Genomic DNA, 16,050 nt, shown 5'->3' with positions numbered 1-16,050 from the left:
TAAAAAAATATATGTATATACATTATATATATATTACACAATATATTGTGATTTTGTGTGTTTACATACACACATACACACAAACAAAATTATACACACCCATGCAAACACATTTGGTTAATGAAAATCCAGTAGAGAAGATGTGCCAGGAATTATGTGGGCTGAGAACACACTGTGCGTGACTTTCTGCATTCTAGCTTTTCTATAAATGAGATAAAATGGAAGAGAGCTTCCTCTCCCTCCTTTTGTTGGCTGTGCTCTTTTAGTTCTAATAAATAAGAAGATCGTTGCGTAACACCCAGCCTGTGCTTCTGCCCCGAGATAAAGAGAGAGCCAGGGCAGCTGGAGTGAAGGCCAGGTCAGAGGGCTCCCTCCCATTGTCTGATTTCTGGACCAAACTCACTAGCTGAACTGCCAGCCCAAGCTCAACATGAAGGTTTAAAAAGCACTTCCACCTGCAACCTCTCTCAGAAGAATGGAGGCCATCCAGATGTCCCCGGTGGACTGAGAGAGAAAGGAACATGGGAGACATCGAACTGAGCACTTACTTTCAGTCCCTCCACTTGCAATCCCCCACCCATGTGCTCAGCAATTGGGCAAAGTAAGCATTAAATCTGATAGGATTTAATCCTTATCACAACAAGGAATATTGCAAAGAATCACTTTCAGTTCCTTTTCAAATGTAATTCCTTTTGATAGGGTCTAACTTATCTAACATCTTAACTAGTGACAGAGCAGCCTAATGAATAAACTAATTAATCATTACAGTATAATGTAATGTTCGATAATATTAAATTCTATATTGTCTCACAGAAGTTTATAATCATTTTTCTTAATCACTTAACTTAGAGCAGGTCAACATTTTTTTTTAAGATTTTATTTATTTATTTAAGAGAGAGAGAAAGAGAGAGCTTGGATGGGGTGAGGGGCAGAGGGAGAAGCAGACTCCCTTCTGAGCAGGGAGCCTGATGCGGGGATGGATTCCCGAACCCTGGGATCATGACCTGAGCCAAAGGCAGACGCTTAACCGACTGAGCCACCCAGGCATCCCCCATCAGCATATTTAACCACTATTTGTTCTACTGACTCTGAACCATAAATAGGAAGTTGACAGAGCCAGGAGAACTGTTCCTGCCACATGGTTCTATGACCCCTCCTCAAACAAGCAACTGCAAAGATGATACAGGACCTCATAATTTCTGCAGTACGAACGGTGTTGGGGCCAGTCATGTGAAAAGTACAGGAAGGAGGCTCAAACTGGATTTTCTGTTTCATAAAGTTTCTGCTGCTCACAGTGTGGTAGCTGGTGCGTGGCCTGTCCGGGGCCCTCATCTGAGCACGGGCCTGCCCCATGAACAGCAGTTGGTGTCCAGGTTCCTTGGTCTCAGAGCAGTGCTTTGGGCAGTCGCAAATGGAACCAGAGAAAGATGTCTTCCAGTAGGCAGGAAATGCGGCTATGTTACAGCTTCACCGAGGGCCGAGGTCTTGTTTAGGCTCAAGGAGCTTCTGTCCCTCTGAGCCCTCCTGGGCTGAGGGGCTTGCAGAGTTACCGCGGGGACACCCTGGCTTGTCAGGGAAGAGCCCAACAACTCCATGATGTCCTCAAGTCTTGCTTCCCCATTTCATGAGCGAGTAAAAATGAAAGTGCACACTATGTTCCTATTGTTTTTCTTCCTGTAACGACCTTTTTAAAAACGTGTCATTAACTCGGATTCCTGTGATAGACCAGACTCAGTTTATCAACATATTTTAATCGAAGAAAGTGTCTGATAAATAGGGGAGAAACTGCCTTGCATGAGAGCAGTTCTGTTCTGCTGGATTCTCTCTGACAAATAGACTCTTGATTTAATTTGAAAACCTGTGTTGGTGGTTTATTAAATTCCCGATCTGATGTTATTCAGGAACAAAGGGATTGTTTTGTTCTTAGAGCGGATAGTACTTGAAATTCAACATAAAGGGAAACATGGGCTTTGCCCCCAGGGGTTTTAAGTGTTTTATTTTTTCCAAATTAAAACTCTAATAAGTTATGTTGCCACAATGGTGGATAGGTACTCTTTCAATTCTAAGATGAAGATTATCTTTAAAAGTACAAATATAAAGAGTTTGGGACATGAGGACTCATTGTCATTGGGATAATGCAAAATTGCTGAGCTGATACTTCTTCAGGGTAGACGGACGGGGTACCTAATGTGGGACTCCAAGCAGGACGGGGGATTTCAATGGCTATTAAAGTGCTATCATTTCATCCTATGCTCAGATCTTCACCTGCATTTAGGATGATTTTCTTCTTTCTTCAATTGAGCTTTTTCTGCTATTGGTCTTTGAACCACTGTGAAAGCCAGAGGGGTGTGTAGGAGCAGAGCCATCCCGCTGTTAGTGAGGACACAGATAACTCTGGCCGCTTCCTATGAAGGACCAGGATATCCCCCGAAATGCACGGCACCAACATCATCCTGGGGTCCACACATAGCCTCCCCCGTCTCCAGTCCTCCCTCCACTCTGCTGCCAGCACAAGTTTCCCGAAACTCAAATCTGACCCCGCAGGTGACTGCTTAAAACCCCCTTATCCTCAGGATCAAGTCCAAATGTCTTCACACCATTTACAAACCCTGTTATGCTCAGGCCATGCTACATTCCCAGCTTCACTTTCTGCTCTGACCCAACTCGGCCTCCGGGCATCCTCCAATCAGAACTACTTTCAGATTCCCAAACATGTCACTCATTCTCTTATCCATTCAACAAATATTCATGGAGAGCTTAATACATCCCAGGTCCTGGGTCTATGGGAGATGATCCAAACAAATAATAATCCCTGCCCTCCTTCCTTTCTAACTCATTCATCCTTCTGAGCTCGATTTCTTTTTCCTGAAAGCCTCCTTTTTCTTTAAAAGCCCATTTTCCCTGCTCCTCTGTAAGATTTTCCAGCCCTTCATTACTTACCCTATCCCAGGGCTCATGTCTCTAAATTGCCATTGCCCAGTTGGCTGTCTACACCACCACCGGCCCACATTGTCTGCAATCTTCTGGGTACCTACCTCCTTCTGTGTCCTCACTTGGCACCGAACACAGTCCTGGTGCTGAGTGAATATTTTTTGGGTAGGAGGAATGTTGCTGGAGGAGTAAGTAGAAGGATGGATGGGTGGGTATACAGACAGGACGCATGCAACAGGAAAGACAGAATCTGACTATCGCCGAGAGATCAGGAATATTGGCAACAGGGAGGACACCAGAGACCCTGAGTGGAAATCTGCCAAGCAGAGGCAACAGCACTCAGACCAGGGAGACCACCAAATCAAGGCACACACTTCCACTGTCCATTTCCTGTTGGTTATTAAATTCTTACTACATGAAGAATGAAAAGCACTGATTGAAAAACTCTTTATAATCATCTTATTTGCTTATCTTGGAATTGAAAAATGCTATCGAATACATGTTATTTTTGGAATCATTTACTTGATCCTGGCTATTCACAGATGAGTAGTGGGAAAGAGCCCATCGCTGTAATATTTTTTAAAATCTCTTTGGCTTCCACCTAAATCTAAGGATTTCCCAAAAGAAGACCCCAAGTCTGGCTTCTTTCAGGTATTGGCCCAAAAAAATGAACAGAACTCTTTTCTTTTAAAGTTATTTAAACTCTTGCAGCTATTGAACTTTCAGGTTTCGGAAATTAATTAGTATCCATTCGACAAATATTGACTTGTTTAAGTGGCACTGTGCCACATACTGGGGCTCAAAGATAAATAAGATATGCTCCCTGCTCTCAGTGGTGATCGTGTATGACAGCACTCTTCAGACCAGCCCTGTGCGCCCATGGGGATACATGAAGATTTTCCACGGGGCACACAGGCGTGAGTAGTGCTAACAGAGTCCATTTGAAGGCCCTTAAACGGACCTGTCTAGAATGTGCTTGCAAGGCAGTCAAGCCAGCTCTCCGTTTCACCTACTGTCACTTTGCAAAAGAAGAACATATTTCTTACCCATTCTGCAGATTGCATAGTACCCAACTGTACCAATTTGCATGTTTTTCCAACAAAGAAGAAACTAAAAATATTAAAGAAAGTCTCCTATAACTGACATATTATAACTCTCCCAGCCACCGCATAAATAGATGTATGGCCAGAAAATTCTTTTTCTTAAGCACAATTTTTTTTCCAAATTGGCCATATACATGTGTCTTGATCCCTTATTACTAATAACAGTTGCATTGTAAACTCAGGCTGGAAAAATATTTATTACTTACTTAGAGCCTGACATTAGAAATGTTTGTTAAATTAAAATGTCAAGTTATTTTTGTTGCAGAGAAATATGATAGGTGACAATAAAGGATTTCACACCTGAAAATATATTATGTTAAAATAAAATTCTATCGGGAAATAGAATGGGAATAGAAGTTCTAGAAGGAAAAGAACCAATTTAAAATTTGACTTAGAGGGGCGCCTGGGTGGCTCAGTGGGTTAAGCCGCTGCCTTCGGCTCAGGTCATGATCTCAGGGTCCTGGGATCGAGCCCCGCATCGGGCTCTCTGCTCGGCAGGGAGCCTGCTTCCCTCTCTCTCTCTCTCTCTCTGCCTGCCTCTCTGCCTACTTGTGATCTCTCTCTGTCAAATAAATAAATAAAATATTAAAAAAAAAATTTGACTTAGAATTTAAATTTTAATTTGAGTTATAATTTAAAATTCTAACTCAAAAAACAAATTACTCGTGTGTTTTTTTCCAACAGGTGATAAATATGTATTAAATGCCATTGATATTTAGAGTCCCTTAGATACACTTACTATAAAAAGAATGATGCAATGATTGTGTATTAAATCACCAATAGTCACAAATATGCAAGGCATTCCCTCTTGTGCTACCACTGAAATTTGTAGGTTTAGATATCAATTTTTTTTAAGATTTTGTTTATTTATTTGACACAGAGAGAGAGAGATCACAAGTAGGCAGAGAGGCGAGAAGAGAAGCAGGCTCTCTGCTCAGCAGGCTGATGCGGGGATCGATCCCAGGGCCCTGAGATCATGACCTGGGCCAAAGGCAGCGGCTTAACCCACTAAGCCACCCAGGCGTCCCTCAATTTTGAAAACTATATGAAGAGCATGGTTTCTCAAAGTTATTTTCAAGAGTAAATGAACAAAAACCTGTGAAGATCACTGACACCTGGGAGCCAGGGAACAAAGTTGTTGTCAAGTGTCTCAGACATCAAGACAGAAGCCTGGGTTTGGGGTAGAGGAGGGAGCAGTCAGTTCTGTTTAGAGAACTAGGAAAATCTTTCCTAGCAGACGGCAATGGTTTATCTCAAAAGTAGAAATGTGTGTATGTGGGTGGGTGGGTGGGTGTGCATGTACGTGGGTGGGCATGTGTGGGCAGGTGTGTGTTCATACAGGCCCACAGGCACACACATGTATTTCTGACTTTACTGAGGTGTACTCTCCTCACGTTTTTGGAGCTATAAAATTCTTTATTATCACTCTTATCCAAAAACCAAGCAGGATTACAGACCAAAACATCGAAAAGTCCTTTCATTAACCCTTCCAGGGCGATATGGAAGACAATAAACTAAACTTAAATTACTTGGTGTTTTTAGTGGCTTAACCGAGGACAGAAGTTTATCTCTATTCTCCATCAAATAAGTCTGGAGGTTGGTAGTTTAGAACAGGCACAGTGGCTTCACAAAATTAAGGATGAGGGGACCAAGAATCCTTTAAGTTCTACAAGCCGCCATCACTAGGGTGTGACACTTGTCCTCACTGCACAAGATAGCTGCTGGAGCTCTAGCTATTCCTTCTGCATTCCAGACAGTGAGAAGGAAGAATGGGAAAAACAAGAGAGGCCTCTGTCAGAGAAGTCAGTTCCCATTAAACAAGCTTCCTAGAAATCCAACACAACATTTCTGCTTACATTTAATGAATCAGAATTTAGTCAACTGATCCCACCTAGTTGTAAAAGAGGCTGGAAAATGTGCTCTTTGAGGCAGCCATGAGACTGTCTAAAATTGAGGCTCTGTGAATGAGAAGCAAAAGAAAACAGATTGAGGGGATGAACACCCAGGAGTCTCTGAGGCTTAATTTTAAAGCAGAGACCATCAGAATGATTCATCAACATGGTCTTTCCCTTTATGTGATATTCTCTCTCCATTCTGAGTTACTACAACACTCATGCGACTGTTTTATTTTCCTTTTGTTGTTGTTAATACTGCTTTAGCTGTTTTAGATCTCCACTCTGAGGCCCATGTGTCAAACAGACATCTAGAACTCAAGATGTCCAACACTGAGGTCCTGTAAACCCACTCCACCTGCAGCCCGCCCGTCACAGGTGGTGGACGTGCCATCCTTCCAGCTGCTCAGGCCAAAGACACTGCAGTCATCCTTAGGTCCAGACTGACCGTTCTCCCTACTTCCACCTCCGCTCCCCAAGCCTCCATCATCTCTTGCCCGGATGACTGCTCTTACCCCCGAAGAGTCAACTATGCCTCCTTCTACACTTATTCCCTCCAAAGTCCACTTTCAGCTTAGCAGCCTCGGTGATCTTATGAAAATCTTTTATCATTTCCTTCCTCCCAAACTCCTGCAGTGGCTCCTTATTTTTCTCAGAGTAAAATCAAAATCTTTATAATAGACAGAAGGCCATACATGATTTGGTCTCTCATTGTCTAACTTCTTATCCTGATACTTTCCTGCTCACACTCCCTCCTACCTTCAAGCCTTTGTTCAAATCTTACATCTTACCCCACTACCTTAGCAGCCCCACTTCCAAAGGCTCTCAAATTCCCACTATTCTGCTCCATTTTTCTTCTTTCCATGCATTTACTGTCTTTTGACATGAATGCAGTTCTTTTCAGAATTTAAGTATTTATTATGTTCATTGTTTATTATCTGTCTGTCCCATTCCTGCCACCACCAGTTCCCTGTCTTGTTTGTTGATGTAATTAGCACCTAGAACAGAGTGAGTGCTCAATATATTTGTCAAATGAATAAAATAATTTGTTCAGCAGCTTATTTTGCAAATTGATAGAAAGCACTTTCTCTGTGCAAGGCTTAGAGTGGGGTGGATACAAAAGGAACAAGACAGGGTTTTTACTCACATGTAGCTTATAATCTGGTAAGCGCGTGAATAACTCTAACACGTGTCAAAGGCTCAGAGTCCTCCAGGACTCAGGACTTAATGCCAAAAGAAAGAGCTACAGGACTCAGAAAAAATCAAGTTTACCTCTGACTGGAATGATTCCCAATGGCTTTGTGGATGGAATATTTGAAATGGATTTTGAAAGACAAATGATAGGTTGATAAGTAAACACAGAGAAAGAGGTGTTTGAGGATCATAACTCACCTTGGAAGACATGAAATTAACAAAAGAACACTGAAAGGACAGTCATATATTAATAATTTAATAATTATGTCAATAATATGTTACTGTCTTAACTAATGTGGCAGCAGTTATGTGGACCATAAGAACTTTATAGGAGAGAGATAATGATATTCATTTGTCTCAAATGTGTAGGAACAGGATGGCAGTTGAGATAATTTTCCGAGAGCACCGAATGCTGAGCTGAGGAATTAGGCTTCATTTATCTGATAAAGAATCATGTAGGGTTTGGAGCATGGGAGAAAGCAGATGGCATAATCATATCGAAGTTAGGTGAACTCATTTAGGAGAACTCCTTGAATTGAGGGCAACAATTTTTTCTTATTAATCTTTCCATCCCTAGGACCCACCATAGCACCTGACATATTAATCAGTGCTCTAAAAATAAACTGTCAAGTGAGCAAGTGACATTCTGACCACTGTAGGGAGGATGGATTGCAGGAGGGTAGAAAAGAAGGATACTAAATCCCTAAAATAAAGTCACTTGAATGCAAGGAAGGGATGGACGTAAGCATCGCCACGGTGGAAGAACCAGCAGGTCTAAGTGGATGTGGGAGCTAAAAGCAGATGAGCGATGAATTCTTTCCCAATACAACCTCAATCTACTCAACTCCCAACATTCCAACTACAGGATTTTTCACAGTGAAATCAAATTTAGAGGTAAATGCCAAGGTTCCAATGTGGGGTTAGAAACTAACAAAAACAATCAACCATAGACTTTTAAAGCAACAACTTTAGGTAATTTCTGGAAAATTAAGTAAAACTGCAGGCATTCCTCAGTTTATAAATGTCAGGCTTCCAAATGCTTGGTTGTGGCCACACAGAAGAAATTCTTGGGAGGCAGCAAGGGCTGTGTGCAAAGTTTTGGCTTTGAGAACCAGCAGGCCTGGGTTTAAGGCCTTTCTCAACCACTCACTAGCTGTGAAGCCCTGCAAAGAAACCTGAAATTTAGTATCTCCAAGTTAACGATAAAAATAGTAGACAGCTAAGTGAGCCCTTAATGAGATCATAGAGATGGCTGGCACAGAGTAGGCGCTTCATAAATGTTCATCCCCCTGGTTTTCTTTTCTCATTCTCTGGAATCCACAGAGCCACCCCTACTTCCAACACAGTTCTGGCCAAAACATACTTTTATTTATAATGACTGCTCCACGAAAATTTGTTTTCGTAATCATGCATTCTATTGTCTTTTATTCTGTGCCAGTGTCCAGGCTCACTCAGTTTCCTTCCACTTTCCCAGAGCTCAGCTCCAAATATGGTTTCACCAGCAAATTTCCCAAGTATCCTTTTATCTTGTCTCCAGGAAGATTATTAATGAAGATGTAAAATCAGGCTGACATGAGTAACTATGCTTAAGGCAATCCTCCAGACTTTTCTGTTCCACTCAACAGGGATATGGTGTCATTTATCATTAGGTCTCGTTACAGTCTTCTGACCCCTCAGAAAACTTACTTGCCTCCACATCTACAAGAATTAGTCTAGCAAGTGAACGCTCGCGAATGACTGAATGAAATGTCACGGCAGAATAGAACATCCCTTAAGTCACGCTGACCTATCACTTTCTGCTTTCATAAATCTTTGCAATCAAAACAAATTAGTCTGACCTGTTATTTCGAACAAACATTCTCTTTTGTTGTGTGTGGCTCATGCCCAAAAGGAGATAATGGACCACTTGATAAAAGTCGCCAGATCTCACCACCAGTTCAAACATGGTCAGGTGGTGAATAAAGAATAATAATTCGTTGGTGAGGGGAGAAAGTCAGGGCAGCGGAGCAGCCTATCCCAGATGCTGCCTCATGAAACTCATTCCTCAAAGTCCTGGAGGGATATCACAGTCTGGTTTGAGACCCAAGAACAATGGAGGTTTTCTTGAATTTGCTTTATCTTAATGGACCCTAGCCTGTATCCTTCACGGGGATTCTCTGTTCAGATTGGCTGAAGAAGCTGAGCATTGCGTGGATGGCTGATTTAGGGCAGGGAGCAGGGCACAATGGTGGGATAGTTCCCAGTCTCTCTCTGGGCTCCATTTAGTCTCCATATTATTTTCCTTGCTTCTTCTCTCTCGTTTTTTGTTTTAATTGTGGGAAAACAAATAAAATATAAAGTTCACCCTCTTAACCATTTTTTAAAAAGATTTTATTTATTTGACAGAGATCACAAGTAGGCAGAGAGGCAGGGAGAGGGATGGGGGGAAGCAGGCTCCCTGCTGAGCAGAGAGCCGGATATGGGGCTGGATCCCAGGACCCTGTGATCATGACCTGAGCAGAAGGCTTTCACACACTGAACCACCCAGGCGCCCCCTTCTTAACCATTTTTAAGTGTACAATTCAATGGTATTAAGTACATCACCACCATCCATCTCTCGAACTCTTTTCATCTTGCAAAACTGAAGCTCTGTACTCATTACATAATAACTCCCTATCCCCGCCCGACCCCTGGCAACCATTCTGTCTGTATGAATTTGACTACTTTAAGTACTTCATATATGCCGTCATGCAAGACCCTATTTTTAACAAACGCTATCTTCCTGTATGTTGTGTAAGTTTATAGCCTCATCTGAAACAAAATGGAGAATGAATAAATAAATCAGAAAAAAAAATAAAAACAAAAATATTTCCTGGGGACTAGAGGGGTTCGATTCTATATGCATCGAGTTAGTGGCGAGGTCATAATGCTTGCTAATTCGCATAAAACAAAATGGATTGTAAGAAATAGTTGCTATTTAAACAGTTAGCTAATGTGCACACAAGCAGCATATTTAAGATATCAAGAAGGTCAAAGGAGAGATGAAACATAACCGAGGTTCCCACGAGGGAACGAACATCAAGATCATTGAACAAGGAAGCAACCGTGGATTGAAACTCGTCCCTAAAAGGCTAAGTGCGAATCTACTGACCACGGAGGTTATTGATAAAGCTGCTTCCATAGCATAGTGGTCCTCAAAATTTAGTCAACATAAAAATTACTCACCACAAACCTACCAAATCAAAACTGTCTTCACTGGGACTCAGGAATCTGAATATGTCACCAGCCACCTGGCTGAACCAGACACAGAATTTTCTCAGTGGTTAGTGCCGTGGATCAGAGCTTGTGGGGCCTGCCTTTGTTCAGCTGAGTAGTAAAATCTTGAATTATGTTATGCGCACGGACTCATGGTATCCATTATTACCTATTTTTACCTGTTTCGCTTGTTTTCTTCTACATTGAGTGCTGCCTGACTGAGCTACCAAAAATGGGGGCAGGGGCAAGAGGAAATGACCCACCAGGGGAGGGACAGCAAAGGGCCAGCCCTGCCACTGTCCTGCCACTGTCCCACCATCATTATAAGCCTGCGGCGGTTCTATTTTCTGTTTCTTCTCTCGCCTGCCGCTTTGTCACCAGGGATAGACCGGCTAGAGGGCAAACACTGGCCTCAGGGAAAGAGTGTGCAGTGTGAAAGATCAGAATCTGACTTCTCTCTCATGTATGGCTTTGATTTTCTTTCTTTCTAGAATATGTCCGTGCTGGAGAATCACCACTGGCGATCTACAATCGGCATGCTTAGAGAATCGAGGCTTCTTGCTCACTTGCCAGAGGAAATGACGTAAGCAGTGTAGAGATGAAATGTACCTATGTCCACACCTTAGAGATAAGCCGCTTTCTCTAGGGCACGCTTGAGACCCCAGGGTGAAGGGCATGGAGCCAGCCGGCTGTGCTTCCTGCCTGTGCTCGGTGGTTGCCCCAAGGAGATTCGGCGTCAGTTACAGCAACCCAGAACCCGAATCTCTCCGTGAGCTTTGAAAGGCCCTTGGATGGTCTCTGACCTAACATCAGGAAGAAGGATAATAAACAGCTCTCAGCTTTCACACTCTTCAGCATCAATGCTCGGCCTTGTCAAATTCCTGTCTTTTATGTTAGCAACAGTGTCCTCCTACAAAGATCCGAATAATAAATATTAATCAAGAGGGAACACAGGAGATCTCCAGCTAGGTTTAGGACTAGTTCAATGAAGTTTGTTTTGTAATGGCCGGTCTTAGCAAACACAGAAGTCAGAAATTCTTTCCTGGGATGTCTTTTGTTGAAGTAACTGAATTGGCCCCAGCCGTTTGGGGGGCCATTAATTTACTATGTCCCTTGCATTTTAAACAGAGGGAGAAATACTACTTTCCTGGTCCACTGTTTGTCCGTCCAGGTATTTAGACCAAGTCCTAAATCCAAGGCCAGTACCTCATTTTCCACATGGTTCTGAGTTAACTCCTAGAACATCCTCCAAGGCCATCACTAATTCTGACCTCTTAACTCAAATGTTCAGAGCCCAGGACAGCTAGAGGAGAGTAGACAGACAGATCCATGCACCCATCTTTCTGAACGGGGCCTAACTTAAAGTCAAGCACTGAGTTGCCTCTCTGCAGAACAGGCAGGGTGCTCTGGGCTCCTACATTTTTCCTGCCCTTGTGACACTATCTTGCTGTTTCCTGCCACCCAGAGGAATGTGGCATTTGCAGGAAGAATTTCAGTTCTGATCGCTTTTTACCTCCTGGAATGAAATAAAACCGATCATCATGCAGGGATTAAAAACCTGTGCCTTTTGCTAGAACAGTTGCAAAGATCCAAAGACCTAATGCAAAAGAACTAAAATCAAGTAAGAAGGAGAGAAAAGAGGAGGGATGTGTCAGGGACAACTAAAGGAAGAAGAGAAGGGAGAGAACGAGAGAGAACAGATAGGAAAGAACAAAACTAAAGGAGTAGAGGAGGGAAAGACTCGGGGCCAGACTGTCTCTGTCGTGCCTGCCTTAATCCTGCTGGCTGCTCAGTTATACTCCTTTCCTGAGATACGCCTACTCATCCCTATGGATTCCAGATAAAAACGCCATGTTTGTTATGTCTCTGTGGGATGCCGCGTTATAGATCGCTTTTGTAGGAAGAATAAATGTTATGCAATAGTAAGAAAAGGGGTGTGGGGACAGATGCAAGGGTCAGACCATATATGCTATTGCTTGTATGTTCCTGCTCTCCCCCTGGCTGGGGATGACAGATGCTTACCTCACACCTAAGCATTCAACTCTGTGTGCTCTAAGCACCCTATAAAATAAAGGGATGTAAAGTATGACACCGTATACCTAAAACATGGAGGGGAGGGGGAAGCAGAGAAGTAAAGGATAATTTCAAACGTAAGCGCTCATCAGCTTCATATAGACTGCTGTATGCAGGTGTTATAGCCAAACCTAAATACATTGAATTTTTGAAGATGAATTTTTAAAAATAGTTATGGATCTTTTCTTCTATTGATTACGTTCTATGTGTGAGGTAAAGCTCTGATTTGCTTGTTTTTCTGAAATATCTCATTTTCCCTCTACCGTTTGTCAACTACTATATCGCTTGCCTACTGATTTTTTAATGGTGTCTTAATCACCCATGATTCTTTTTTTAAGTGCCAGTATCTTTCCTGGCCTCTTTTGTTCCACTGATGTATATCTCTCCATACCATAGGATCAGTCACTGTTATTGTCTTCCTTATTATTACTCTCCTCATGCCCTTTCTCTCTCCATGCAAAGCTGAATGTTTGTGTTGGTTTCCACTCTTTAAGAGCACAACTCAAACTCCTGCGATGCTATCCAGTTTTTGATGTCCCACTTAAAGCACGCATTTCTAGCCAATTTTCCGTCTTTAGACCCATGGTCACCACGGGAATGTATAAACTACCACCACTGTTCGCTGTACAGTTACTAGCACCTCCGGCCCAAAGACAGAAGTGACCGGGGGTCAGAGAGTCCCCCTGGGCTCAGAGGGACTGGACGCTGGGTAACGAACAGAATCAAAGTCAGCAATGAGAATCCAAGCCACCTGCTGGGGGCAGAACCGATCACCCTCCTCCAAAGGATTTGCTCTGTGTGTGTTTTCTCTTTCCCTTGGGCGGATGCAGACAGGATATTGAACAGCAGCTGGGCTCCTTGATCTTGGCCACAGACATCAACAGGCAGAATGAATTTCTGACCAGACTGAAAACTCACCTCCACAATAAAGACTTAAGACTGGAGGATGTACACGACAGACACTTTATGCTTCAGGTAAGCAACAGCCACCGCGAAGTAAGCCACTACCTTCCTTGCTGGGTAAAAACGCTTCACGACATGATCAATCACTTTAGCGCCTGTGAGAAGGCATGTCCCCCATAGGATCAGTTAGAGCGGTGACCGACTTTATGAAAAGGTCTGAGACCCATGAAATTTTTAAGTGGATTCCAAGCAAGCAAAATCTGGGTTTCGTGTCATCAAGTTGATAAGCCCTCACTTTTCCTTACCCCATAGTGTCCACAAAGTAGCCCTGTGGGGCAACCATACGTGGTAAGAACCTACCACGTTTTGTGGCTTGATGTAAAAGTGGCCCCTGTGATAGCTGTGTGACTTAGAAACACTGTTTCTATAACACAAAACTAGGTTATATTAACTGTAGTATGAACAAAATTGAAAACCAAGTAAGCTTCCTTCATGTAAAACCCGTTTCAGCAAACCCTGCTTTACTTCCTTTTATCCTTAAATTCATATGCTCACAAACTAGTCTTAGGTGAATGAACTGAATTGTGTCAGGGCGACCCTTTCTGCTTCCTTTCACGGCAAGGAGCCATTTGGAACATGAGAACGAGAGGACGGGTGGACCCCATGAGGGCAGGTCTGAGCTGGTAGCCAAACCAGAGCCTTTTCTTGTATTTTCTCTTGTCTTGCTTCCTTCCTTTTGGCACAAAAGACTGAATGGATGGACAGTGGATTCATCTAGATAGACCAGCTTTACCCAGGGACAGCTGCACAGAGCAGACTGAACTGAGCAGTGGTTTTGTTCCATGCTTTCCTGCTGCCCTCTGTGGCTGTCCCGAGGGCTCCATCCTTCCCAGGAAATGTCTTCCTCCCAGCTGTAGAACTAGGTTTCCTTCCTTCTTTTCTTTCCAAACTCATCTTCTAGTCCCTGAGTGCCACAAAGATCAAGGTATCGGGTGTTCAACACTCCCAGCCAAGTTGGGAGTAGCTGAAAGAATTGGCTGGCACACTTGCATTTCAAAAGCAAGGCTTGCTGCGGCCAATGAATTCCCAAAGGGCAGATCCTTGGAGGCGACTTCTGTCCCTCACCAGCTCCAGCGTGGCCTGGCGTCCCCGACAACCGGGAAATAAGGAAACAATCAAATTTGTAACTTTAATATGATCAGGGCATTCCCACATGCCAGCATTGCCAGCGATTCTGTGATGCCAAGGAACCGGGTCAAAAGAAACAGACTTTGCTGGTGGCCAGGACATGCTAGCAGGGGCCCAACTTGGCAGTCGGTGGTTAAGGGAGAGAATGGACTTTCCTGAGAATTCAAGGTAACCCTCTTAGAGTCAGCATTATTGACAAGAGCTGGCATCCCAGATTCAGACCAATGTGAGGTAAGCTTTGAATTAGCTTGGGGCACAACACGCTCCAAGGTTTGATAGACCTTAGCTCCCTGGCTGGATAAGCACGTCGGGGCTCTCTTGTTATCCTCAGACACAGGCACGAGAGCCCGCACAAACGTGAAGTGATCCATGGCGTCTGTCAGTGTGGCCACTGTGAGGATGAGGGCCAAATGATCTCACCCGAGCCTGGCTGGGGTCCCTGCGGCTTCCCCGCTCGCGAGGGGTGGGGCGATGGAAGGAGCCAGGCCACCCGCTTTCCTTGGCCTGGCCACCCCGAGCCTCCTCCAGGAAGCTCGTGTCCTTGGACGGTGGCTCTTCTCTCCTTCTCAAAGCTATAAAATGGGGATTCTGAATGAAGGTTTTGTGTGGTGGTGAATAAGTGCTATTTCCTGAAGAGGCACTCTGTAAATGCCGGCTGGGGACCATGAGGCCCCCTGGCGGGTGGGACAGCCCCTCGGGCATAGGGCGCATTGGCTGTGGAAAGATCAGCCTCTGACCTTCTCTTCTGCCCTGTCGTCTCTCAGATTGCCTTGAAGTGTGCTGACATTTGCAATCCTTGTAGAATCTGGGAAATGAGCAAGCAATGGAGTGAAAGGGTCTGTGAAGAATTCTACAGGCAAGGTTAGTAGTGATCCCACAGCTGAGTTTTTCACCGTCCCTGTTCCTGTTGGGCGTTTAGCCTCATCAAACAAGAAATGGCTAATCTATCATGACATTTGTTCTTTCATCAACTCTTATTATCCTAGCCTTTCTCTTTGACTCTCCCGCGAACCATTCAGCCCTTTTTTAGAAATAATTTAAGAATAAATAGCACTGTCTTACTGTGAAAACAGGTAGTAAAGAGGGATAATAAAAATGAGCAAAAGTGGGAAATAAATGTGTGTGTGTATTTATATGTATGTATATGTAATGTTTTTAATGGCTTTCCTCTGTGGATATAAGAATGTGAGGGACAGATTGATTTTGGCTCTGACCTTTATCCTAATGAGCTTAGCACAACCTAAAGGCTAAATGCCATTTGGGGTCAATGTTTTCCACTCAGATGGGACTTAGACTCCTTCTGTTTTCCTTCCCCTGGCTTTCTTAAATAGAGTTAATAATGAAACAGAGCACAGCTGACCATGAATTGAGCTCATCCTCTCAAACATATTCAGTGAGAAGAGAAATGGCCCCAAGTATAATTTTTGAGAGATTAACCTCATTCAGAAATAAGGCTATGAATGAGCGAACAGGATCTTGATGCTGGGTGGGATATCAGCCTTTAAACACAGCCTTGTTTCTTCAGGCCTGGT

General features: G+C 43.5%; 1 protein-coding gene across 3 annotated transcripts in view; it reads left to right on the top strand.

Moving 5' to 3' along the window:
• The window catches only part of PDE7B (phosphodiesterase 7B), a 324,027-nt gene that overhangs the window by 297,009 nt on the left and 10,968 nt on the right, over positions 1-16,050 (top strand). For all 3 annotated transcript variants that reach the window (XM_046006469.1, XM_046006468.1, XM_046006470.1), the window contains 3 exons: positions 10,846-10,937; positions 13,258-13,402; positions 15,283-15,379. In XM_046006469.1, the coding sequence (XP_045862425.1) occupies positions 10,846-10,937; positions 13,258-13,402; positions 15,283-15,379 (334 nt within the window). The remainder of the gene's footprint in view (positions 1-10,845; positions 10,938-13,257; positions 13,403-15,282; positions 15,380-16,050) is intronic.

This window comes from Meles meles, chromosome 5, assembly GCF_922984935.1.
Source record: "Meles meles chromosome 5, mMelMel3.1 paternal haplotype, whole genome shotgun sequence".
In the NCBI taxonomy this organism is placed as follows: Eukaryota; Metazoa; Chordata; class Mammalia; order Carnivora; family Mustelidae; genus Meles; species Meles meles.
This window is presented reverse-complemented; position numbering and strand designations above follow the sequence as displayed.